Source organism: Camelus ferus, chromosome 14 (genome assembly GCF_009834535.1).
Source record: "Camelus ferus isolate YT-003-E chromosome 14, BCGSAC_Cfer_1.0, whole genome shotgun sequence".
Taxonomy (NCBI): Eukaryota; Metazoa; Chordata; class Mammalia; order Artiodactyla; family Camelidae; genus Camelus; species Camelus ferus.
This window is the reverse complement of record NC_045709.1, coordinates 23,609,983-23,630,136: the sequence shown is the minus strand read 5'-3', so window position 1 is coordinate 23,630,136 and position 20,154 is coordinate 23,609,983. Positions and strand designations below refer to the sequence as shown.

Genomic DNA, 20,154 nt, shown 5'->3' with positions numbered 1-20,154 from the left:
GCAAGATTAATCAAGAGAGGGAGGGGGAGGGCGGAAGAACACAGATCTATAAACAGCCAAGGCCAAGAGAGACAGCAGCTACACATGCCTCAGACAGTAAAGACACGCTGGAAGAACAACTTCATAGTAATAAATATAAAAACTGGAGTAATATGAAAAAATCCCTAGAAAAATATAATCACCGACTTAAGAGACAGAAAACGTGAAAAGTTCTCCAACTATTAAATAAATTGAATCAGTAACTTAAAATAGTTTTTCTTTTAAACCCACTGACCCAGAAGATTTTACCAGTGATTTTACCAAACAGGAGGGAATAAATAGTTCCAATCCTACACAAATTTCAAGAGCATACAAAAGAGGGGACACTCCTCAGCCCATTTTGGGAGGCCAGCACATCGTCATAAACGTGCCAATGGCAAAACCAGATGAGGACACTGCAAGGAAAGACACATCTAGGCCGGTTTCACTCATCAACAGACAGTTCACATGCCAATCCAACAGTGGGATTTCCCTTAAATTAAGGTAAGAATGTACACTGTGCCCAAGTTAGTTCACCCAAACAAGGGAAACTGGGTTAACACCAGAATAATCAACCAACATCTTTCACCACATTAACATATTAAAGGAAAGATTACATTATCACAAAAAGCAGAAATATGTTTAATAAATTAAGATGCACGACTAAACTTTTAGCAGACTTCCTTAACCTGATAAGAATTTACCAAAAAAAACCCAGAGCAAACATCAAACCCAACGAAGAGAGAATAAAGGCATTACCTTACATTGTCAGTAGCTGTCAGTATGCCATCAGGGTCCACTGAACTCAATTTTTGGAGTTTTTTCTTTTTTTAAGCAGTTTTAACTAATTGCAATGCTTGATATTTTATGATTTTTTTCCTTAGAGTTCTCCCAAAGAATAAGGAGAAATTTTACTTTTAAAAAATTGAATAAAACTCACTCTAACTTGAAGTCACCCATGGATCCATTGGACTCTTTTATACACCTAAGAAATACAGTAAGATCTGAGTGATCAGATTTTTTTTATATTGTGAAACATCTTGCTACTTCAACATTCTCAGGATTATTTCATCAGAACTCAGCAGTTATCCCCAACTATGCTAAGAAAAAAGTAAAATAACAAAATTTTTAAATGATGAAATCACCTAGAGAAGTAATGCAATAGCAAAATAAAAACAAACCAGCACGATTACATTATCCTCAATTATTTCTGCTACGCTGCTCAAACTTCAACATGATCTTTCAAGAAGATACAAAAGAAATCTGGAAACACCATCTTTGTAGGGGTTTTTTTTGTTGGTTTTTTTGTTTGTTTTAGGTTTCACTGAATAGTGGTGAGAATTTAGAATTTTTCATTTTCCACCCATAATGACAGAGAAAAAAGTTAAGGAAAGACATTTTACAATTAAGAGGTAAATCAGAAAATGAATGCAAAAAGATACACAGCAATATGAAAATGAATATATGTATATTCATGTATGACTGAAGCATTGTGCTGTACACTAGAAATTGACACATTGTAAATTGACTATACTTCAATAAACAAACAAACAAAAAAGATACGCAGCAGTACACTAAACCTGTACTGTCCAAAACAGTAGCCACTGGTCCATTTTAGTTATTTAAGTTTGTTATAATTAAATAAAAAATTTGGCTCCTCAGCTGCACTAGCCACATTGTTAAGTGCTTAACAGCCACGTGTGGTTAGCGGCTATCACATGGACAACACACATACAGAGCATTCCTGTCCCTGCAGAAGGTTCTAACGCGCAGACTCAGTCACAATGATAAAACTGATCATACAAGTGTAATCTCAGACCCTGAGTCTTCAGTTGATGCCATTTTCAATGAGAGGTTTTCAACTGAGGCAATTTTGTGCCCGAGGGGACAGCCAGCAATGTCTGGAGACATCTTTGGTTGCCACAACTGGGGGTGCTATTGGCAACTAACAGATAAAGGGGAGGGGTGCTGTGGAACATCCTACAACGCAAAGCCCAGCCCAAAATGCCCACAGCGACAAGGGCGAGAAACCCTGCCCTAGGTGAATTTTCTCAAACTCCAGAATCAATGAGAGGGGAGGGTATAGCTCAGCAGTGGAGCACATGCTCAGCATGCATGAGGTTCTGGGTTCAATCCCCAGTACCTCCATTAAAAAAATAATTTAAAAAACAGACCTAATTACCTACCCCCTCCAAAAAAACAAAAACAAAAAAACTGAAGCTTTAAAAAAAATAAAAAAGGATCAGTGAATGAGCAATGTACTTCCAAAGACAAGAAGGAAACAGAGTACTCTCACCCGGTCAGTCATCACACAGGAATTACTTTACCCGATATTCTGTGCCAAGACCTGAACCAGCCTGTTCTGCTGAAAGGGTATGTGACAGTATTCTCTACTCTTTTATGAAATCTATGTAGAAAATTTGCTTGATACAGTTCACAGGTGGACAAATGCTAAAGGCAGGTGTGTGTACAAAGATGATACAACTCACTGTCTTGAATACTCTAATTGATGTCTATAAATCTAAAATGAAAATGATTTACATTACGAAGTAAAAAATATGGCCATCTTCTATCATCGATGTTATGTGTCATCAGTGTTTTCAAAAGCATTGTGTTCTGATGATTCTAAAGCAAGAAAAAGAATCAGAGCAAGAAAGTAAAACGTACTAAGGTACACTTAATTCCCACAATCAGCACTGCGCTGACAGTGCAGGTGCAACAAGCAGAAGGAACAACAGAAACCTGGAATCAGTATTTCCAAAGCAGAAGATGAGGACGAGGAGATGCAGCTACAGCCCAGACCTCCACTGTCCAGCATGGCAGCTCTATCCTGACATGAACTTTTTGATTAATTAAAGTAAAATAATTCAGTTCTCCTTCGCAGTAGCCACATTTCAAGGGCTCAATACCCACATGAGGCTACTGGGGACCCTATTGGAGAGGGCCGACATGGAAGACACTACTCAAGAAGAAATTTAACTCAATAAATGTTCACTCAGTGCCAATTATAAGGTTACCTTGATTCATGTGTCGATACATTAAAATGCAAAATAACTATAACACTTAGAGCACTTACTATGCACCGAGCACCAAACACTTGCCTTTTAATGTAAATGAAATCACTGAACCTTCACATTAACTCCCTGAAAATTATTATTTTCCTATTTTAGAGATGAAGAAACAGACACGCAGAGGTTGAGTGACTTGTCGAATGTCCCACAGCTCGTCACGGGGTGGAGCCAAGAAGACTCCAGTCTGGATCCAGACCCTCTGTATTACACGCTGCTCAGTTCCTACATTTCAGTAACACTCCATGTGTGCTGCCTAATCCAGCAACGGGGTGATTTTTCTAACATCTCATCTGATTAGGTCACTGTCATACTACAGTTGTTTTCTAATTAGTTCTCTGATCCCTGCCACAAAACCACAAAATACAGACAGACCAGATTTCTGAAGTTATTAATCTTATTCAAAGACTGAAGTCAAATACTTTTGTATTAAAACATGAATAAATTATGGACTAGAATAAAATTTCTATTAACTTATTAAGATAAACGCTGAGAAATTTTACATAAGCTGTTTTGGGGTACTCCCCAGCTGCCCCCAAATATATATTCACCAGTAGAGTTACTTCGGCATTAAAAACATTTTTAAGAACATTAATAAATTCCCTTCCAACTCTAACTTAGTCCAGAACCCCATCACCTCTGCAGACAACCTCCTAGCCTCCTAACAGGTCCTCCTACCTCACACCCTGCCTCCCTCAGGTGGATGCGCACACCGCTGTCAGCCACATACCCAAACCACAGAGCAACTCATCCCACTGTGGGGCGAATCCAAGCTACTTATTATGACCAGTAAGGCCTTAGATAACCCAGCCCTGCCTAATTCTCTAGGCCCTTCCCCATTTATTCATTCAACAAATACTACCAAGCAACTATTACGTGCAAAAAAGGTCCTTAAACCAACACGTTAGAATCTAGTGAGGGAGACCAACGTTCATTCATTCATTCATCACACAAATAAACGTAAAGTTTCAGGTGCGGCAGGTGCTGTGAAAGAACTGCTCAGTGATCTGAGGACAGGGCAGGGAAGCTAAGGAAACCCTTCCAGAGAATGTGACTATGGGGAGCCCCAAAGGATCAGGTGAGGGTGAGGAAGAGCATTCTAGGCAGAGGGAACAGCGTCCGAAAGGTTCTGTGACAGGATCAGGACAGGAAGGGAGGCAGGGAGAGAGGGAGGGTGTGGCAGATGCAGAGGAAAAGCCACAGGAGAAGGGTCCTCGGAAGCTGGACATCAAGCCTGTCCAAGGCCGCGCAGCGAGGAACCCAGGTTGGAACCTGGGCAGCCCGCCTCCAGAACCCCCCCGCCCCACACGCCTGCCCTGCAGCAGTCCATTCACGAGTTCCCAGCCACAGATTACAATCAAAGGCTCACTGCATGCAGGCGATGTACTAGCTGCTTCAGACACAACAGTGAGCCAACGACAAGCAAAACCAAACAGAATCTCTGTGCCCATGGAGTTTACAACCCAGTGGAGGAGTCAATCATATAATTAAATTAACAGCATAAAACTGCAGATGTAATAACGTTACTAAACCAAAGGGTGCTATGAGAAAAGAATTTAGTGTAGTTCAGCATGGTCAGAACTTTGACAAAGTAAACAACTACAATGAGATCTAAAACCTTAACCATTAACTAGGCAAAAGAAGGAGAAGGGTGTCCGCAGCTGAGGGGACACACGCACATAAGGTCCAGGAAGGAGGCAGCACATCAAATGTGACAGGCCAGTGCCCAGGCTGCGGCAGCCCGAGGCCAGCTGCAGCAGTGTGACCAATTCGGGAACACAGGGCTCAACTCTCAAAAAGTCCCCGGGCTTAGTGTAATACTCTGGTCATCACCCTGAAATTTGTCATAGTTTTAGCTCTGAACCTGTATTTTGTAAGTGGAGCCCAGTGAGACAATGGAGCATGCGTGGGGGCTATGAAGACAGGCCCTAGCCAGGCCCACACACACACACACCTCCAAGCAGTCTGGGGTGGGAGCTGGGCCCCCACTGGCAGCAGCACCAGGACCCCGGGGGGAGGCCGGCTTGCCTGTCCATCCCCAGGGCCTGTCCCTGAGGCACCTGCACAAACACTAACTCTCCAGCCTGAGCACTAGGACAGGAACACAGGCAGGAACTTTTTCAGTAAATTACAAAACAAAAATGTACACATGGACACTGCAATAAAGCATTTCAGGGAGTTAACACAACTCTCCAGAATTTTACTTTTCAAAGGATCTCTGCTTTTCAAAACTGCTACAGCAAAGCAAAACTACAGGCTTAGAAATTAAATTCAAAGACTGTCGCATTCAATGGAAAAGAGCACTGTTTTTTTAAATTGAAGTATAGTTGATTTACAATGTTGTGTTAGTTTCTGGTGTACAGCACAGTGATTCTGATATAGATATATATTCTTTTTCAGATTCTTTTCCATTATAGTTGGTTACAAGACACTGAATATAGTTCCTTGTGCTCTACAGTAAATCCTTGTTGTTTATCTGTCTTATTATGTAGTAGTTTGTATCTGCTAATCCCAAACTCCTAGTTTATCCCTTCCCACCCCCTTTCCCCTCTGGTTACCGTAAGTTTGCTTTCTATGTCTGTGGGTCTGTTTCTGTTTTGTAAATAAGTTCATTTGTATTATTTTTTTAGATTCCACATATAAGTGTTATCATATGATATTTGTTTTTCTCTGATTTACTTCACTTAGTATGATAATCTCTGGGTCCATCCATGTTGCTGCAAATGGCATTATCTCATTCTTTTTTATGGCTGAGTAATATTCCTGTGTGTGTGTGCGCGCGCGCGCGCACGCACGTACAAAATATAAAAACGTCTTCTTTATCCCATCATCTGTCCATGGACGTTTAGGTTGCTTCCATGTCTTGGCTGTTGTAAATAGTGCTGCTATGAACACTGGGGTGCATGTATCTTTTCAAATTGGAGTTCCCTCCAGATATATGACCACGAGTAGGATTGCTGCATCACATGGTAACCCTTTTTAGTTTTATAAGGAACCTCCTTAGTGGCTGCACCAATTTGCATTCACACCAATAGCATAGGAACGTTCCTTTTACTCCACACCCTCACCAGCATTTATTATTTGTAGACTTTTTTATGTGGCCATTCTGACCAACGTGAGGTGATACTTCTTTGTAGTTTTGATTTGCATTTCTCTAAAAATTAGCAATGTTGAGGGGAAAAAATTCTATTTTAACTAAAGCCCTGGATGAACCATTTATTAATGAGAAGACAATTTTACTTTTTTTTAATTGAAGATACAATGGAAGAATGCAGAAGTACTTTTAATTACATACAAATAATTAAACTTTTGGTTCCTTGTATGACATCTACAAGTAACTAAGAACTGTCACAGGAAATGTTAAAATATTGATAAACCTACACCTAAAATTAAAGTCAAGCACACGTCACATTGACTTCTATGAAGAGTTAATAGAAAAAAATGTTCTGCAAGAATAATCGGCTCTAAATGTACCAAAGTTTACATCTGTAAATAGGAAAAGCTGGCCCTCTGTTCTACATCCATGAATTCAAACCACCACAAATCAAAGTACTTGGGGAAAAAATTCCAGAAAGTTTCAAAATGCAAAACCTGAATTTGCCTTGCACTGGCAAGTATTTATGTAGTATTCACATTGTACTAGGTGTTACACGCAATCTAGAGATAATTTAAAGTATAAGGGAGGGTGTGTGTAGGTTATATGCGAACACCACCATTTTATACAAGGGACGTGAGCATCTGTGGATTCTGGTCGGATGGGGGTGGGGGGGTCCTAGAACCAATCCCGTGCTGATACCAAGGGACAACTGTTCACAGAAATGTATCACCACACTGTCACAGCCTATAAAGTGTAAGAGCTCTAGTAACAGTTGCATTAGCAGAAGGATCCTACTTAAAATAAAAAACTGCCAAAACTTAAGTGTAGGCACCTTTCTTGGGCCCACACTCTATCTATGGAGTGTGTAGCTCCCTGAATAAATCTACTTTCATTTAAAATATATTTGCAATCTTGCATTTGTTGAAAGCAACAGACATCACTTTCAATTATACTGATGGAAAATGAAACTGCCAAAAGCGAAACTTTTGATGGCCTAATAGATTTGCAGAAAAACATGCCAAAGTTATCTTATGACCAATCAAGATACCGCATAAAATATTATTTATTGTATATTATAAAATAACACATTATTCTTCTACAACCTATGTGTATTGTTACTCAAAGCACTATTACTCCTACTGTGTTTTATAAATAATAAGACACTTTTAAAGGAAAAAGCTTTATATTTTAGAAGCTCTAATGGCACTTTTCCCTTCTTTTTGAAACAAGAGATACCACATTTTCATGTTACATGGAGCCTGGATGGAAGACAAAAGACAGTAAAAAGAAACAGCCTTATGGCTAAAACTCGAGGAGGGGCCAGCAAGCAGGCTGAGGGCTCAGTGCCCCACTGAGGGAGCCCCTGAAGTGAGAGGGCAGAAGGAGACAGGCCTAAGAAACGGAACCTTTAGAGTTGAGGCAGGAGTCTGCAGTTTTCACAGTCACCCTGAGACTCATTATGCACCTCCTAAATTTTGAAAGCCCCTAGTCTGGCATATCCCCACAATTACCAATGAATAGAGTGTGGCCTGAGAGTAAATCCCTGTCTCTGCTTCAGGATAAAGTGTACCGATTTCCTAACAGCTCTTTCTCAAGACTTTCTTTTCCTTTCATTTGCTAGCCTGGTTATGCTTTACAAGCAGTGATTAAAGAAATCTGCAGAAAAAACATTCAAACTACTTTATTAAAAACAGAAATTGAGGACTTTCGCCACTTTCAATTGCATTTCCTAGAGAGCCACTCTTAAAAGTTTAGTATATACCTTCTGACTCTGTTTTAATGCATATATAAGCATATGCAGAGTTTTTTTATTTAGGAAACAAAACTAAAATCATATGTTCTGTTCCCCGTTTATTTTGAGTGTCTTTCCACGTCCGTTCAGATCTTTTCATCAAAAACGCTATCCGTGTTGGATCCACGTTTCTTCACGGTTCCCTAATGCCCTACGGTATGGAATACTGTGCTTTATGTAACCAATTCCTTCCAGCTGGAGATTCACATTATTTCCGTTCTTTGCTACAGCAAGGTATACATACAACAGGTTTTCGTATGCGTGCAAGTATTTCTGGAGGCCAAATAAATAGCTAGAGGTGAAATCGCTGGGGCCAAAGCTAATGTTGATTTTTAAGGCTTCTGTAACAGACTGCCAACAGTTAGGGAACTTTTACTCCCCCAAAACACCCTTCTGCCCAGCTTGCATTTCTTACTATTCAGAAAGGTATCACTAAGGTTTTTTTAATCAAGGTTAATATTTATAGTATACCATTTATACCAAAAAATAAAAAAAAAAAACCCTATACAATGTAGATCGTAAAAGCACAGGAAATAAGGTCATAATATATTCAAACTTCATACAGACTGCTTAGGGAGGGGACTGAGTGGGGAAACAGCAAGGAGGCAGGCTCACTTTTTATTCTAGATACTGTGTGTTGTTGATACACTTTAAAATAATACCTTCCAGCATTACTGGCATAATTCCTAAACGACATAAAATGTGTCAGCAACACCAAATTTTTAGGTCCTTGAGCATAACCTGCTAACTTCACTCAGACTCTCACTGCTGGCAACGTTAGCGCAGACGTGTGGTTGACTTTACTTACTCTGCTATGTTTTCATATCCTCTCAAAATGTATGGTTAGGTATCTTAAGCAAAAACCAACAACTGGAATCTTTTTGGAAAAGAAAATTTCAGGACATATTTAAATAATGTTCCATTTATACAATGTTTTCAGGATAGATAATGTCACTTGCATACTGCTACTAATTTTAAAAAACCCTTCCTCATTCCAGTTTGTTCACTTTCAAATTTATTTTCTAGCAAGTAATCTTGAATCAGAAGATTAAGCAGTATTTAAAACCATCTACAGAAAATATTCCTTATTAGTACTATTGGGGGGGAAATCAGTCTTCTGTTGAGACCCATTAAAATTCATAAACATCTTTTTCACTCTAAAGGTCTAACATACTACTTTGTTGGCAGCTTATCCAATAACCCAAACGGGACTGAAGATAGATGTTCACAATGAAGCAACTGCAATATTCAAGAACACTTTGACACTTCCCATCAAGTAATAAAACATAGTATTCATGGTTTTATAATACACTGACTTCAAGAAGCAGCATGGCTGAGTACAAATTTTAAAAGGGCTCTGAAAAGGAGGTCTGGTGACCTGGGGCCTGGAACACTCTCATCACCAATCTGCTCTGTGACCTGCCTTTGGCAAGTCATTTCTACCTCTCTGGGCCTCAGGTTCCCCATCTGCAGAATGGAAGAGAGAACACATAAGCTAGGTTATTTTTCAGGGTCTGTTTCCTGAGAAAGGCTGACAAAAGATGTAGACCCTATCACCAAAAATGTAGGCCTGCACCCCAAAATGCACTTCCGTTCCCTTCTGCTACCCACTGTGAATTCGCTAAGCCCTCTGCACTGAAAGAGTCTGAGGTGGTCCTACACACTAAAACTCTGTGCTGATTTTCCCTAAAGAAATACACGGACTGCCAAACAGGAAAAGTAAGCAAAAATAATTGTGAAAGACATCACTGATTACTTTGAATCCTAAAACATATTAACAGCTAAAATACACAGTAATTTTCTACAAACAAGATTTCCTCAGATGGTCATTCACCTGACCCACAGACAATAAATGCCAAAATCACCCACTCTTTTTTAAATCTTCCAGTGTTAACTGAAGGAGATTTAACATTCTTAACTATCCCCAAATGAATTAGTTTACCTGCTCCCTAGCCCCACTACCCTACAGGTTAAGAACCACAGACTGGTAACAGACAGAGTTGAGTGGGAATCCTCACTCTACAACATTTCTCGAAAATTTGGGTAAATTACTTGGCTTCTACATGTTTCAGTCCCGTGGTCTATTACATGAAAATGAAAGTAATAACCACCTCATAACTATTGAGAATTAAATAAGGTAATACATGTAAAGTGCTTGGCATAGCGCCTCACACTAAATAAAATGTGAGTCACTGTTACTGACTGTAATACAATGGGATGCAGCTCTCATACTGAGAAATCGTGCAGTAACTGCTACTGCAACACGTTTCTGGTACACATTTTTGAATAGTTTAAGTGGACATTTCTAAAAAGGAATTCCTAATTTTAATAACACTTTTTTCAGTACTCTTCTGCTCTGGAAAAGATTAAAGTATGTAAAGGGATGTATATATTTATATAACATAGAGAAGAGGTGGTGGGAAGCAGGAGAGGTAAGAGTGGAAAGAGGCCCAGCTTTACAGCCCCAGACCTGAGTTCTAGACCTAATTCAGCCACTTAAACTCTCTCAACCTTGTAAAGCCGTTGCAAGGATGAACAAAGTATGGGAAGCACCAGGCACAGTACCCCCGTGTAGAATGCACTCAATAAACAGGACTTCATACGGCTCTTCTCAGCTACTCCCTTACAGGTGACGACAAAACAAGCTCTTCTGGGGGGGAGAGGCGATACTGACTAGCACGAATACTAACATTCAGGTGAGCGAAGGGCACTTATTTTATATTATCAATTTAAGTACTAAAGCAGTGTTTTGGGGGTCACATACTCTTTCCAAAGTCAAATGAAATGAAATGGAGCCCCTAGCTCCTAGAAACTTTACAGGTATTTCAGGAAACGCTGTATGTCAGAGACTTTAAGCACCTTATATTAAGGGGGACAGTAGCTAGTCTTTTCTGGATTTAACCTACAAGAGTCTAAAAATGTTATCAAGTCAGTGTTATGACAAAAGGATTCACTTAACTTCACTCACAATGCATAAGTAAATCCTGCTTTTTATTAGCCTTCTCAGTTTCACGAGCTAACTTTCATGATCTGGTGGTGTGTGTGAAAACAAAACTTCATAAAAGAAACTACAAACGACGCTGTAATTAGCTCAAATATTTTTAAATGTGATGCACGAACACAAAACCCAAGCATCGAGCCAAAAGGAAAAAAGCAAAAAGGTAACAAAGCTGGCTGCATTCAATTCTTAGAAAGGCTGAGTCAATTCAAGCAATCAAGGAGCCTCTAACTTTCAAAAACATCTACAAACACGGAAGTAGTAAAAACAAAAACAAAACTGAGCCAGCAAATACACAGTTTATTGAGTGACTGAATATGGTTAATCCTTACTTCTACTCCCTGCGTGGAATGCTTGCTTTATTCTTTGACTCGGCCTTACCTACTTCTTGTACCCTAGTCACCAAAACTGCTCACTGTATTGCAGTGTGAGAAAGAAATCCACGAGGGCCGTACACCCAACTCTCCTCAACGCGCGACCGCAGGGAGCTCAGTCCTAGACCAAGTTTTGCCCCAGTGACCTTGGTCCCAAAGATTCCCTCCTTCCCCGCCGCCGGTCCTCCACGTGCAGCGGCTGCGGCCGCCCCGGCCGCTGCAGGTCGGAAAAAGCGCTCGAGGAGCCGAGGCAGGAGCGGGACGAGGGTTGCTAACAGCATCCGGGACGGACCACCCCTCCGCCGCCGACACCAACTCCCCGGCGGGGCGCCCGCGCCCCGACCTGGCTCCCGCCTCCCCTCGCCCCCGCGCGGGGAGGGCCGCTGCACAGGAAACCCCTTCCCACGGGCCCCGACTCCGCGGCGCGGCCGGGGCGCCGGACAACCAGGGGAGGAAACAGGCCAGCCAGGAGCGCGGAGGTAGGCGCGCGGCGGAGGGAGAGCCCTGCGCCACGCCGCCGCCGCCGCTTCCAGTCCTGGGGCTCCCGGGCGCCCGGCCGGTCTCTAGCCCGGCGGGCGCAAAGGCCGAGCGAGGCAGCACCGCCGGGGGCCGCGGGAGCGGGGCGCGGGGCCGCGGCCACTCACCATCAGAACTTTGGCCGCGTTCTCCAGCTGAGCGATCACTTCTGGGGGCCCCAGCGCCGCCGCCATCATGGTCTCTCTTCAATGACGCGCCATGCGCTGCATTCTGGGAACGGGCGCCCGGCCGGCCAATCGCGCGGCGCCCCGGACTGGCGCGCTCCCGACGTAGACACGGGGTCGCGGGGTCACGGGGCGAGGGCGGTGGGCGGCGGGGGGAGGCGCTTCCCCGGTCGCGACCCAGCCCCGACCTCGCCCGCGCCCACGCCCGGCCCCGCACGCTCGCCGGGCGCCTCCGTCCCGAGCTTGCGCTGTGCGGCCGCGGGGGCTCCGCGCTCCCGGGACCTGCGTCCACGTCTGTGTGCGAGACTCCACCGGGACGCGCATCCTTTCCCCTCGCGCCTCCCCTTCCAGGGAGGGAGAGGCCGGCCTCCGTGAGCGCAGCGCCGCGCAGGGCCCGGGCGGCCGTGGGCGGGCCTCGGGGTGGGGGCGTCTGCCGCGGCGCCGGGCGGGTCCCGTGACCACCGTGCCCCGGTGCGTCGGGCTCGCATTCGCAGCAGCCTCCGCTGTTGGGAGCCCCGTTCGGATGAGGGGTTTGCTTTGCCTGAGCCGACATCTCCTTCCCCTAAGCGGCTACCTTTCGCTGCGCTCTGCTGCTTGGGGCTACACAGAAAGTGAGATTCACTTCCGTGTTAGCGAGTTTCCTCTGCCAAAAGCTCCCCATAGTTCTTCCAGTTATACGTGAGCCGTACTTTTGAGGGTTTCCTTTTTAAGTCACTGCAACCGAAATGCATTATTAGCGGCATTGAAAACCAGGTTTCTCATATTTGGCATCCGTACAGCTTGAAGTTGAGGAAGTAAATTAACAAGAGTTTATTGCTAGAGAGACAAAGGAATTATTTACAGAAGGGCAAGGTGAGCGCAGTGGCCCTTTTTAAGAATTGTGTGAAACTGAGTTAACGCCGTGCCTGACATACAGGATGCATTCAGTCAACGTTTCACTAAGTACAGGCTTTCTTAACTTCACGATTTTTCAACTTTTCGATGGTGTGGAAGTGATAAAATATTCATTAGAAACCGTTTCAAATTTTGATCTTCTCCCAGGCCCGCCCAGTACCCTCCTGGCTCCTAATCTGCCGCACAGTCACAAGCGTGAACAACCGACACCCTTAACAACCATTCTGTTTTTCACCTTAAGTACGGCGTTCAGTTAATTACGTGAGATATTCAACACTTTGTTGTGAAATAGGCTCTGGGTTAGACGATTTTCCCAACTGTCCATGTTGTCCGCCTTAAATGTGCACCATGTTAATATGTCAATTGTATCTCCTTACACCATATACCAAAATTAACTCAAAATGGATCAAAGACCTAAAGTGATAAAACTCTTAGAAAATGGATGAATGGATAAACAAAATGTAGTGTAGACAGACGTACGATGAAATACTAATAAGCTTTAAAAAGGTAGGAAATCCTGTCACACGCCAAAGCAGATGAACCTTGAGGACATAACACCAAGTGAAATAAACCAGTCATGAAAAGACAGACTGTGATTCCGCCATGTGAGATTCCTCTAGTAGTCAGATTCATGGAGACAGTGGGACGGTGGTTGCCAGAGGGTGGGGGGAGGAATGGGGAACAGTTGTTTAATGGGGACAGAATTTCTGTTTCGAAAGATGAATAACAATGTGAATGTACCTAACACTACCAAATTGTGCACTTAAAAATGGTTAAGATGGTACATTTTATGCTACTGTGTTTTTTTAAACCACAATCTTTTTAAGATCAATGTAAATAAACATCCCATTTTTCTTGTGAAATTTGACTGCTTTGCTTAAAAAATAAAATAATTGGAAAAAATATTTTCATAATAAATCGAATATATTACTTGCTTGTTCACTATCTGTCGGTGTGAAATGAACAATGGAATTTTCCAAATACATGATATGTGACATCATAACACAGTAAATGTGGAGACGTGTGAGCATGTGGTTTTCTCCTTTTGAGACAGACATTAAAGACACTTCTGAAAATGTAAAAACAGTGGCACTCCTCTCGCTAAATTTTTTGTTTTAGAAAGTTACTTTTCATATAAATGTGTTAGGTGAACTTGTAGTGAGTTTCCAATTGTTCTTTCAAATGAATTGATATTTTTTAATTTCTCAATTTTAACTTTTTATACAGTAAATAGCAATAAATACAACCCACATATACAAAAGCTCTTTGGAGTCATCAATAAGGTTTTTTTCTCCCCCTTCATATTATTAGTTTAATGTCTGATTCTTTTAAATGTTCAGATTATTTAAGGGACTATAACTTTAATTTTTTAATGTTATAATTAGTCATGAGATTCACTACTAGTAATTAAAAGGCCACATCTTCAAATGATTAAAAGAAAACAAGATTTATAGTCTAATGTGCTCTGTGAAAAATAGAAAAAGTACCAGAAACTGAACCTTTAAAGTGTTTCCAAGAGAAACAAAAGCCAGGGAAAGGCTCTTCTGGACTAACTGCCAACAACCACTGTCAAACCCACGTTGAGGGGAGAGTACAGCTCAGTGGTAGAGCGCATGCTTAGCGTGCACGAGGTCCTAGGTACCTCCATTAAAAAATAAAAATTAAACAAAAAAATCCACATTGACCGTGATTGTGAGCCTCACTGAGTCAACAACCACAATGCGGAGGGTGCTCTAAATTCAGCCATTTGTCTTGCGAATACAAAGCTGTGGACCCTGAGCGCAAGAGGGTCAAGGTGTCTGATGCACGCTGTAAATCCATTTGTCAGCCTTGCCGTGCTGGGTAGGTCACCAACCAGGAGTAAGTAGTTTATTCACAGGTAGGTGGCACAGTATCAGGGTAGCACCGCCCTACTTCCAGAGCCCTTCCTTACAGGAAGATGGATGAATCATGCAACAGAGAGAGCATTCTGCTTTACTTGAGAATCAGGAGAGGGAAAAAAGTCTCTCTTTACAAGGCATCTCTGAAGCCCAGACTAGATGGGACACTTCATGAGAACAGTTCCCTTTGCTGTAGAAGACACTTGGTCTAGAAAATGCTAAGGAATCTGATAACCCAGGAGTACTGAAACCATCCAGGGTAGCGCATAGAACTGAGTACTACGGTGTGAAATTTACAGGAACTTAGTGTATTTCCCCAGAAATAAAAATATGGGAAACAAGGGAAATACCTCTTTAGAATATTTCCTTTTGCACAGAAGGTATATTTCTGCACACGTGATATGCCTGTGAAATGCTACTATTCGGAGTTCTGATATTAAATACTTGATTAATATCACAGTTTTGATGTGTGTGTATCAAAGTAATTGCAAAACGTCATCAGTGGCTTTGTCCCTTCTGCTCTCCCAACTTGCCATCTTAACATTTCTTTGTGAACCAGTTTACTTCTAGAACATAAAACCAGGCATTCTTCATGCTGTTGAACTCTACAGCACCATAAGTTTAGTCTGTTTTTCTTTTATCTTCTTAATTTATACGACATGTAAAAACTTAGCAACTCTCTGATGAAGTAAAACGATTACTGGTTAGAAAACAGCCAGGGACAATATTCCACCTTCCCTATAAAGCTCAGTATTGTAAGGCACCCATCCAGTTAAAAATGTTCTGAGATTGTAATAAAGACCTCTATTTTTCCAGAGAAATCTCAGACTAGTCCTACAGCCCACCGACCTAAAGGCTTGAGTTGCTCACAGATTCCTAGGGTCTTTAAACGAAATGTCCTGCTGGCCTAGCCGCAGACTCGGCCTAAGAGGTGGCCACCTGGGGGCGCTGTGCAGGCGGAGGGTGTGGTGCCATTTGGCGGTGCGTCCTCTGACCCGTCTAGTGGGAAGGAACGCGGCATTTGACAACAGCTGGTTTGCTGGTTTGCTAACTGCCTCAGCGGGGCTGGTACCCCGGCCCCGGAGACCAGCCACACCAACCGCGTTCTGGCCTCTGCCCCATGACTGCTGCTCCCTCGCCAGGCACCTTCCCAGCCTCCTGCAGTGACAATCATCCTGTATATCCAGCAACACTCAAGCCCACCTCTTATCAAAGCCCCCAACCAGCTCTCCCGACTCTGTCCCTACACATTTACTTAAAAGGAATAGTCATATTTGAGGTAAAACTTTTTTCTGTAGTCTCTGGCGCAAGTCTGATGAAAGCAATGCCTGTAGGACGTACTAGCTGAATCATCTAATCCCATCTGCTTTATGCTGTAGGTCTGCAAAGAACCTATGATAAACTTCTGCAGAGCCTCCGATGGGTTTTAAAACAGTCAAGCCTCAACGCTAAGGATTCAATACGTGCAAAGTGGTGCTTCGCACATACGCTGAACGCAATGCCACCCGTAAAACTGTGTGTAGGAAACGAACGGTAGGTGCCTGTAATTCCGGAAGAGTAAGCCATGCCGTTCCAGGGTCCCTGGACAATTGTCCAGCTTCTTATCCCTCTGGGAGGGGGAAGGACACATAATGCAGATTTGCCTTCACATCTAAAAATCTGAACATTTATCACTTCTGAGTGACTATGTAGGTTCAACAGCACCTTCCTAGAATGCATAGATATAAAAAGAAATCACTAAAAGAAAACATTGCAATTTGCCAGTGATTTAATGAAGAATCCCTATTTTCCTCTCTGTGGAAACAGAAATTTTGTGGACCCTTTAAGGTGAGCACCAATCTCACTTGCAAAAGCACATCACCAGCGCCCCCTGCTGTCTGCCGGCTGGGCCCTGCACCCAGGAGCTATGGCACTTTCTGGACTAAAATACCGTACAGAATTCAGGATAAATGATCAGTGGATTAGGCACAGGCAAGTACGTTCTGTATGTATATTCTAGAGTAAAGGAAATCAAACCCCCAAACACACCTGTACAAGCGTATTTCTACATATATTCTTATTATCTTAGTATCTGTTTCTGTTTCAGCTGTGATCATGTAACCTATTGTTGGAAAGAAGTAGGACTTGAAACATTTCTTTACTTGGTGTGAACTCCCATGGCCCAGAAAAGAAACATGTAAACAAAAATCTGCTCAACAAAATTCAGATGATCTCTGGTAACGTTATTTGTGGAAGGTCAGGGCAGAACCACCAAGCCTTTCAGGAATGCTGAAGCCTGCAGACGTGAACCTATGCTGATCAAAATAAGTAACAACCTCAACAGAAGATTCCCAACCCTGTGGTTGCCTCTGTCTTTAACTGAAGCCTGCATCTCTAGGTCATCAGTTCTTTAAGGTCAAAACTCTGGGGCAAAAACTAGTAATTTAATTAGGAAGAAAATCTGCAGTTGTATGTAGAGTAACAACTTAATATTCTTTCCTTAGCCTTAAAGTGTTTCTCATTCCAAGTATCAAAGCCTTCTTGAAATCTCCAAGAGGGGTCGTAGTTACTTCTCTTTAATAAAAGTAAACAGGCGAGGAGGGTATAGCTCAGTGGTAGAGCACGTGCTTAGAATGCGTAAGGTCCTGGGTTCAGTCCCCAGTACCTCCATTAAAAAGTAAATAAAGTAAACTCAGTTTCCTCTCCCCAGAATACTTTTTAAAGTAAATAATAATTTTATACTGTATAGCACAGGGAACCATATTCAATATCTTGTAACCGATGGTGAAGAATACGAGAATGAATGTATGTATGTTTCTAAGTGACTGAAGCACTGTGCTGTACACCAGAAACTGACACATTGTAAACTGTACTTCAATAAAAATATTTTAAACAGTAAATAATAATTTAAAAAACACTCCTAGATCCACCTAAAAAGTGCATTCTTAGTTTCTATACCGTTCCTTTCCTAATATTTATATACCTAGGTACCTCATCTACGTATTTCACTGGTTCCTAAAGACCCCGGACAAGTTAATTTGGAAAAAGGAACCCTTTGTATTTTTATAAAACAATCATTTTGGGGTAAAGAAAGAGTAGTGATCCAAGAAAAAGCACCACGTCAGCAGTGCTGCTGCGGGCCGGGGGCACGGGTGGCTCAGGGGCACAGGGTCTCTTCTGGCTGCAGTGCCCTCCGGGTGTGGCGGGCAGATTCTTCAACTTCGGATGCATTCTGCACAAGTGACTTGGTACCTGAAGTGGGAGTGTCAGGGGGCATCAGCCCCCGTTTTTCCTTTTTCCTGGCATCTCAGGTGTTGGAGAAAGAAAGAGGGTGGGAGACAGAGGTCTCCTGTGACCCACCCTCATAGCTGCAGGCGCAGACCTGAAGCTTCGAACGATGTGCACGACGTGGGGGGCCCTCGAGGATGGAAGTGGAAATGGGCTCAGGCAGGCGAGGGGCACTCACCTCGTGGAGCGCCACCCTCCCGCTGGGCGTCCCGTCTCTCAGGCCCACCTGACGGACGCGAGCTCCGCTCCGTGCAGGGGTCCTCCCCGCGCTGCGCCGCCGCGGTGCCCGGCCGGGCCTCCGAGGGGCTGGGAGGAGTCGGCCAGCCCCGACACGGCACGTCCGGCCCCTCGCCCGGGCGCCGGCTTGCCTTGGTGTCGGGGCTCCCACATGCCTCTCAGAGCAGGAGCCCCGGGCCCTGGCCGCCGCCGCCGCGGCGGCCGCGAGCTGTTCCCCGCCCTCCCCGAGCCCTTGTCCCGCCGCAGCCCCCCTTCTCCGACTCGCGTGACGCGGGCTCCTGATCAGCAGCCACTCCGGCCGAAGTGCAGCCGTGGCCGAGCGCGTTCACGCCGCCGGGGACGTGAGCGGGTCCAGGGAGGCGACGGCCGGCGCCGCGCACGTCCCCGGGCGGCTCCCCGAGCCGGAGCCTGGAGCTCGTCACATCTTCCGTGCCTGCCTCTGGGCCAGAACGAAGGAAGAGCCTGCAGGAAACACCATGTTGCGTACTTATTCAAACTACGGAAGTGAACTGTTCAGAGTGAAATGACGTTCGCAGGCGGCGTCATGGAATCGGCGCCCTCGGGAGCAGGAATCGGCACGACTGTTCCAGAAACCCTCCTGGAAACGTGAAACAGGAACCTTAAAGCTGTTCTTGAGGATTTAATCACAGATGCAGGAAAAGACCTGTGTGCAAAGATATGCCTTTTTTTTTTTTTTTAAGAAACTTTCTCTGCGCGGCGCCTGGGCCTTCGGACCGCTCTGCGGCCTCGGGGCCGGCAGGGTGTCTCCACCCAGCAAGCGCCGGACACCACGCCGTCACCACGCCGAACTGCCCTCGCTCAGGAGGTGGCAGCCCACGCGCGGGGGCGGGGCGAGCGAGAGCTCTGGGTCTGGCTTTAGGGGGTCACGTAAGGGTCTGCCGTGAACGCAGAGAAAAGAAAGGGGCTTCTGCAGGGACGGGACAGTGCGGGACTGATCGAGGGAGAGGAGGGACAAGCCAGGAACGGTGTGTTACCAAAGGCTGGGCCCTGGTCCAGGATACTTGTCCAGAGGGCGCCAGGGCCCTGACTGTGGGGCCAGTCGGGAAGCCGAGGGGCTTGGGGCTGGGCCCCACCAGGACGGGACCCCTGCTGTGACCCGTGCAAGGAGCCCGCAGGGGCTCAGCCAGGTCCCCCGACTGTGACTTGAGAAGGCAGTGCGCTCTCGCTCGGCCGCCTCCTGCCCTGAGGCTGCACCTGTCCCGGGCCAGCCGCTCCACGCGTCCCAAGACAGCCTCCTGCCCCCAAAACACGCCTGGCCAGCTGGGGGGCCTCCTGCCCCTTCCCCGGCGTTCAGACACCCCACTCACCACTCTGTACAACTTCTCCCCCGGTGGGAACAGAGACGAGGACCCGGGAGGGAAGACAGGCACGTGGCCACGCTCAGACATACAAGCTCTCTCCTGTGTTTGCCATTCTGAGCAGACTGGGCGTGCGTCCTTTTCTAAAGAAACATTAGTCACGTTAGAACGATGTGGTAAAATTAAGATGTTCCTTTTTTGAAGTGTGAGCGGTGGGGAGGTAACCAGGTTTATTTATTTACTGGGGGTGCTGGGGACTGAACCAGGACCTCTTGCACGCTAAGCACGTGTTGTACCTCTGGGTTCTACCCTCCCCCAAAGTGCTACACCGACTTCCTACTACTTGTAGCATCATATTTACAAGTAAAGCTTTGTAACTTTCTACTTGCGTTACTATCTTAACTTGGTTCAGCCCTCTGGCAGTGCTGACAAACGTCGTAAGAAATCACAGTCCTGCCCTTGGGTTCCAGACGACACTGAAGTCTTGCCCAAGATTTAGACGTGACAGG

General features: G+C 44.5%; 1 protein-coding gene across 5 annotated transcripts in view; it reads right to left on the bottom strand.

Annotated features, from left to right (window-relative positions):
- The window catches only part of XPO4 (exportin 4), a 102,481-nt gene extending 83,648 nt beyond the window's left edge, over positions 1-18,833 (bottom strand). For 2 of the 5 annotated variants that reach the window (XM_032496459.1, XM_032496464.1), the window contains exon 1: positions 11,992-13,074. In XM_032496459.1, the coding sequence (XP_032352350.1) occupies positions 11,992-12,060 (69 nt within the window). In that variant the 5' untranslated portion in view covers positions 12,061-13,074. Of the gene's footprint in view, positions 1-11,991; positions 13,075-18,267 lie in introns of those variants that run through there. The other 3 variants (XM_032496461.1, XM_032496460.1, XM_032496462.1) reach the window with 3 other exon arrangements.
- Between the last annotated feature and the right edge of the window lie 1,321 nt (positions 18,834-20,154).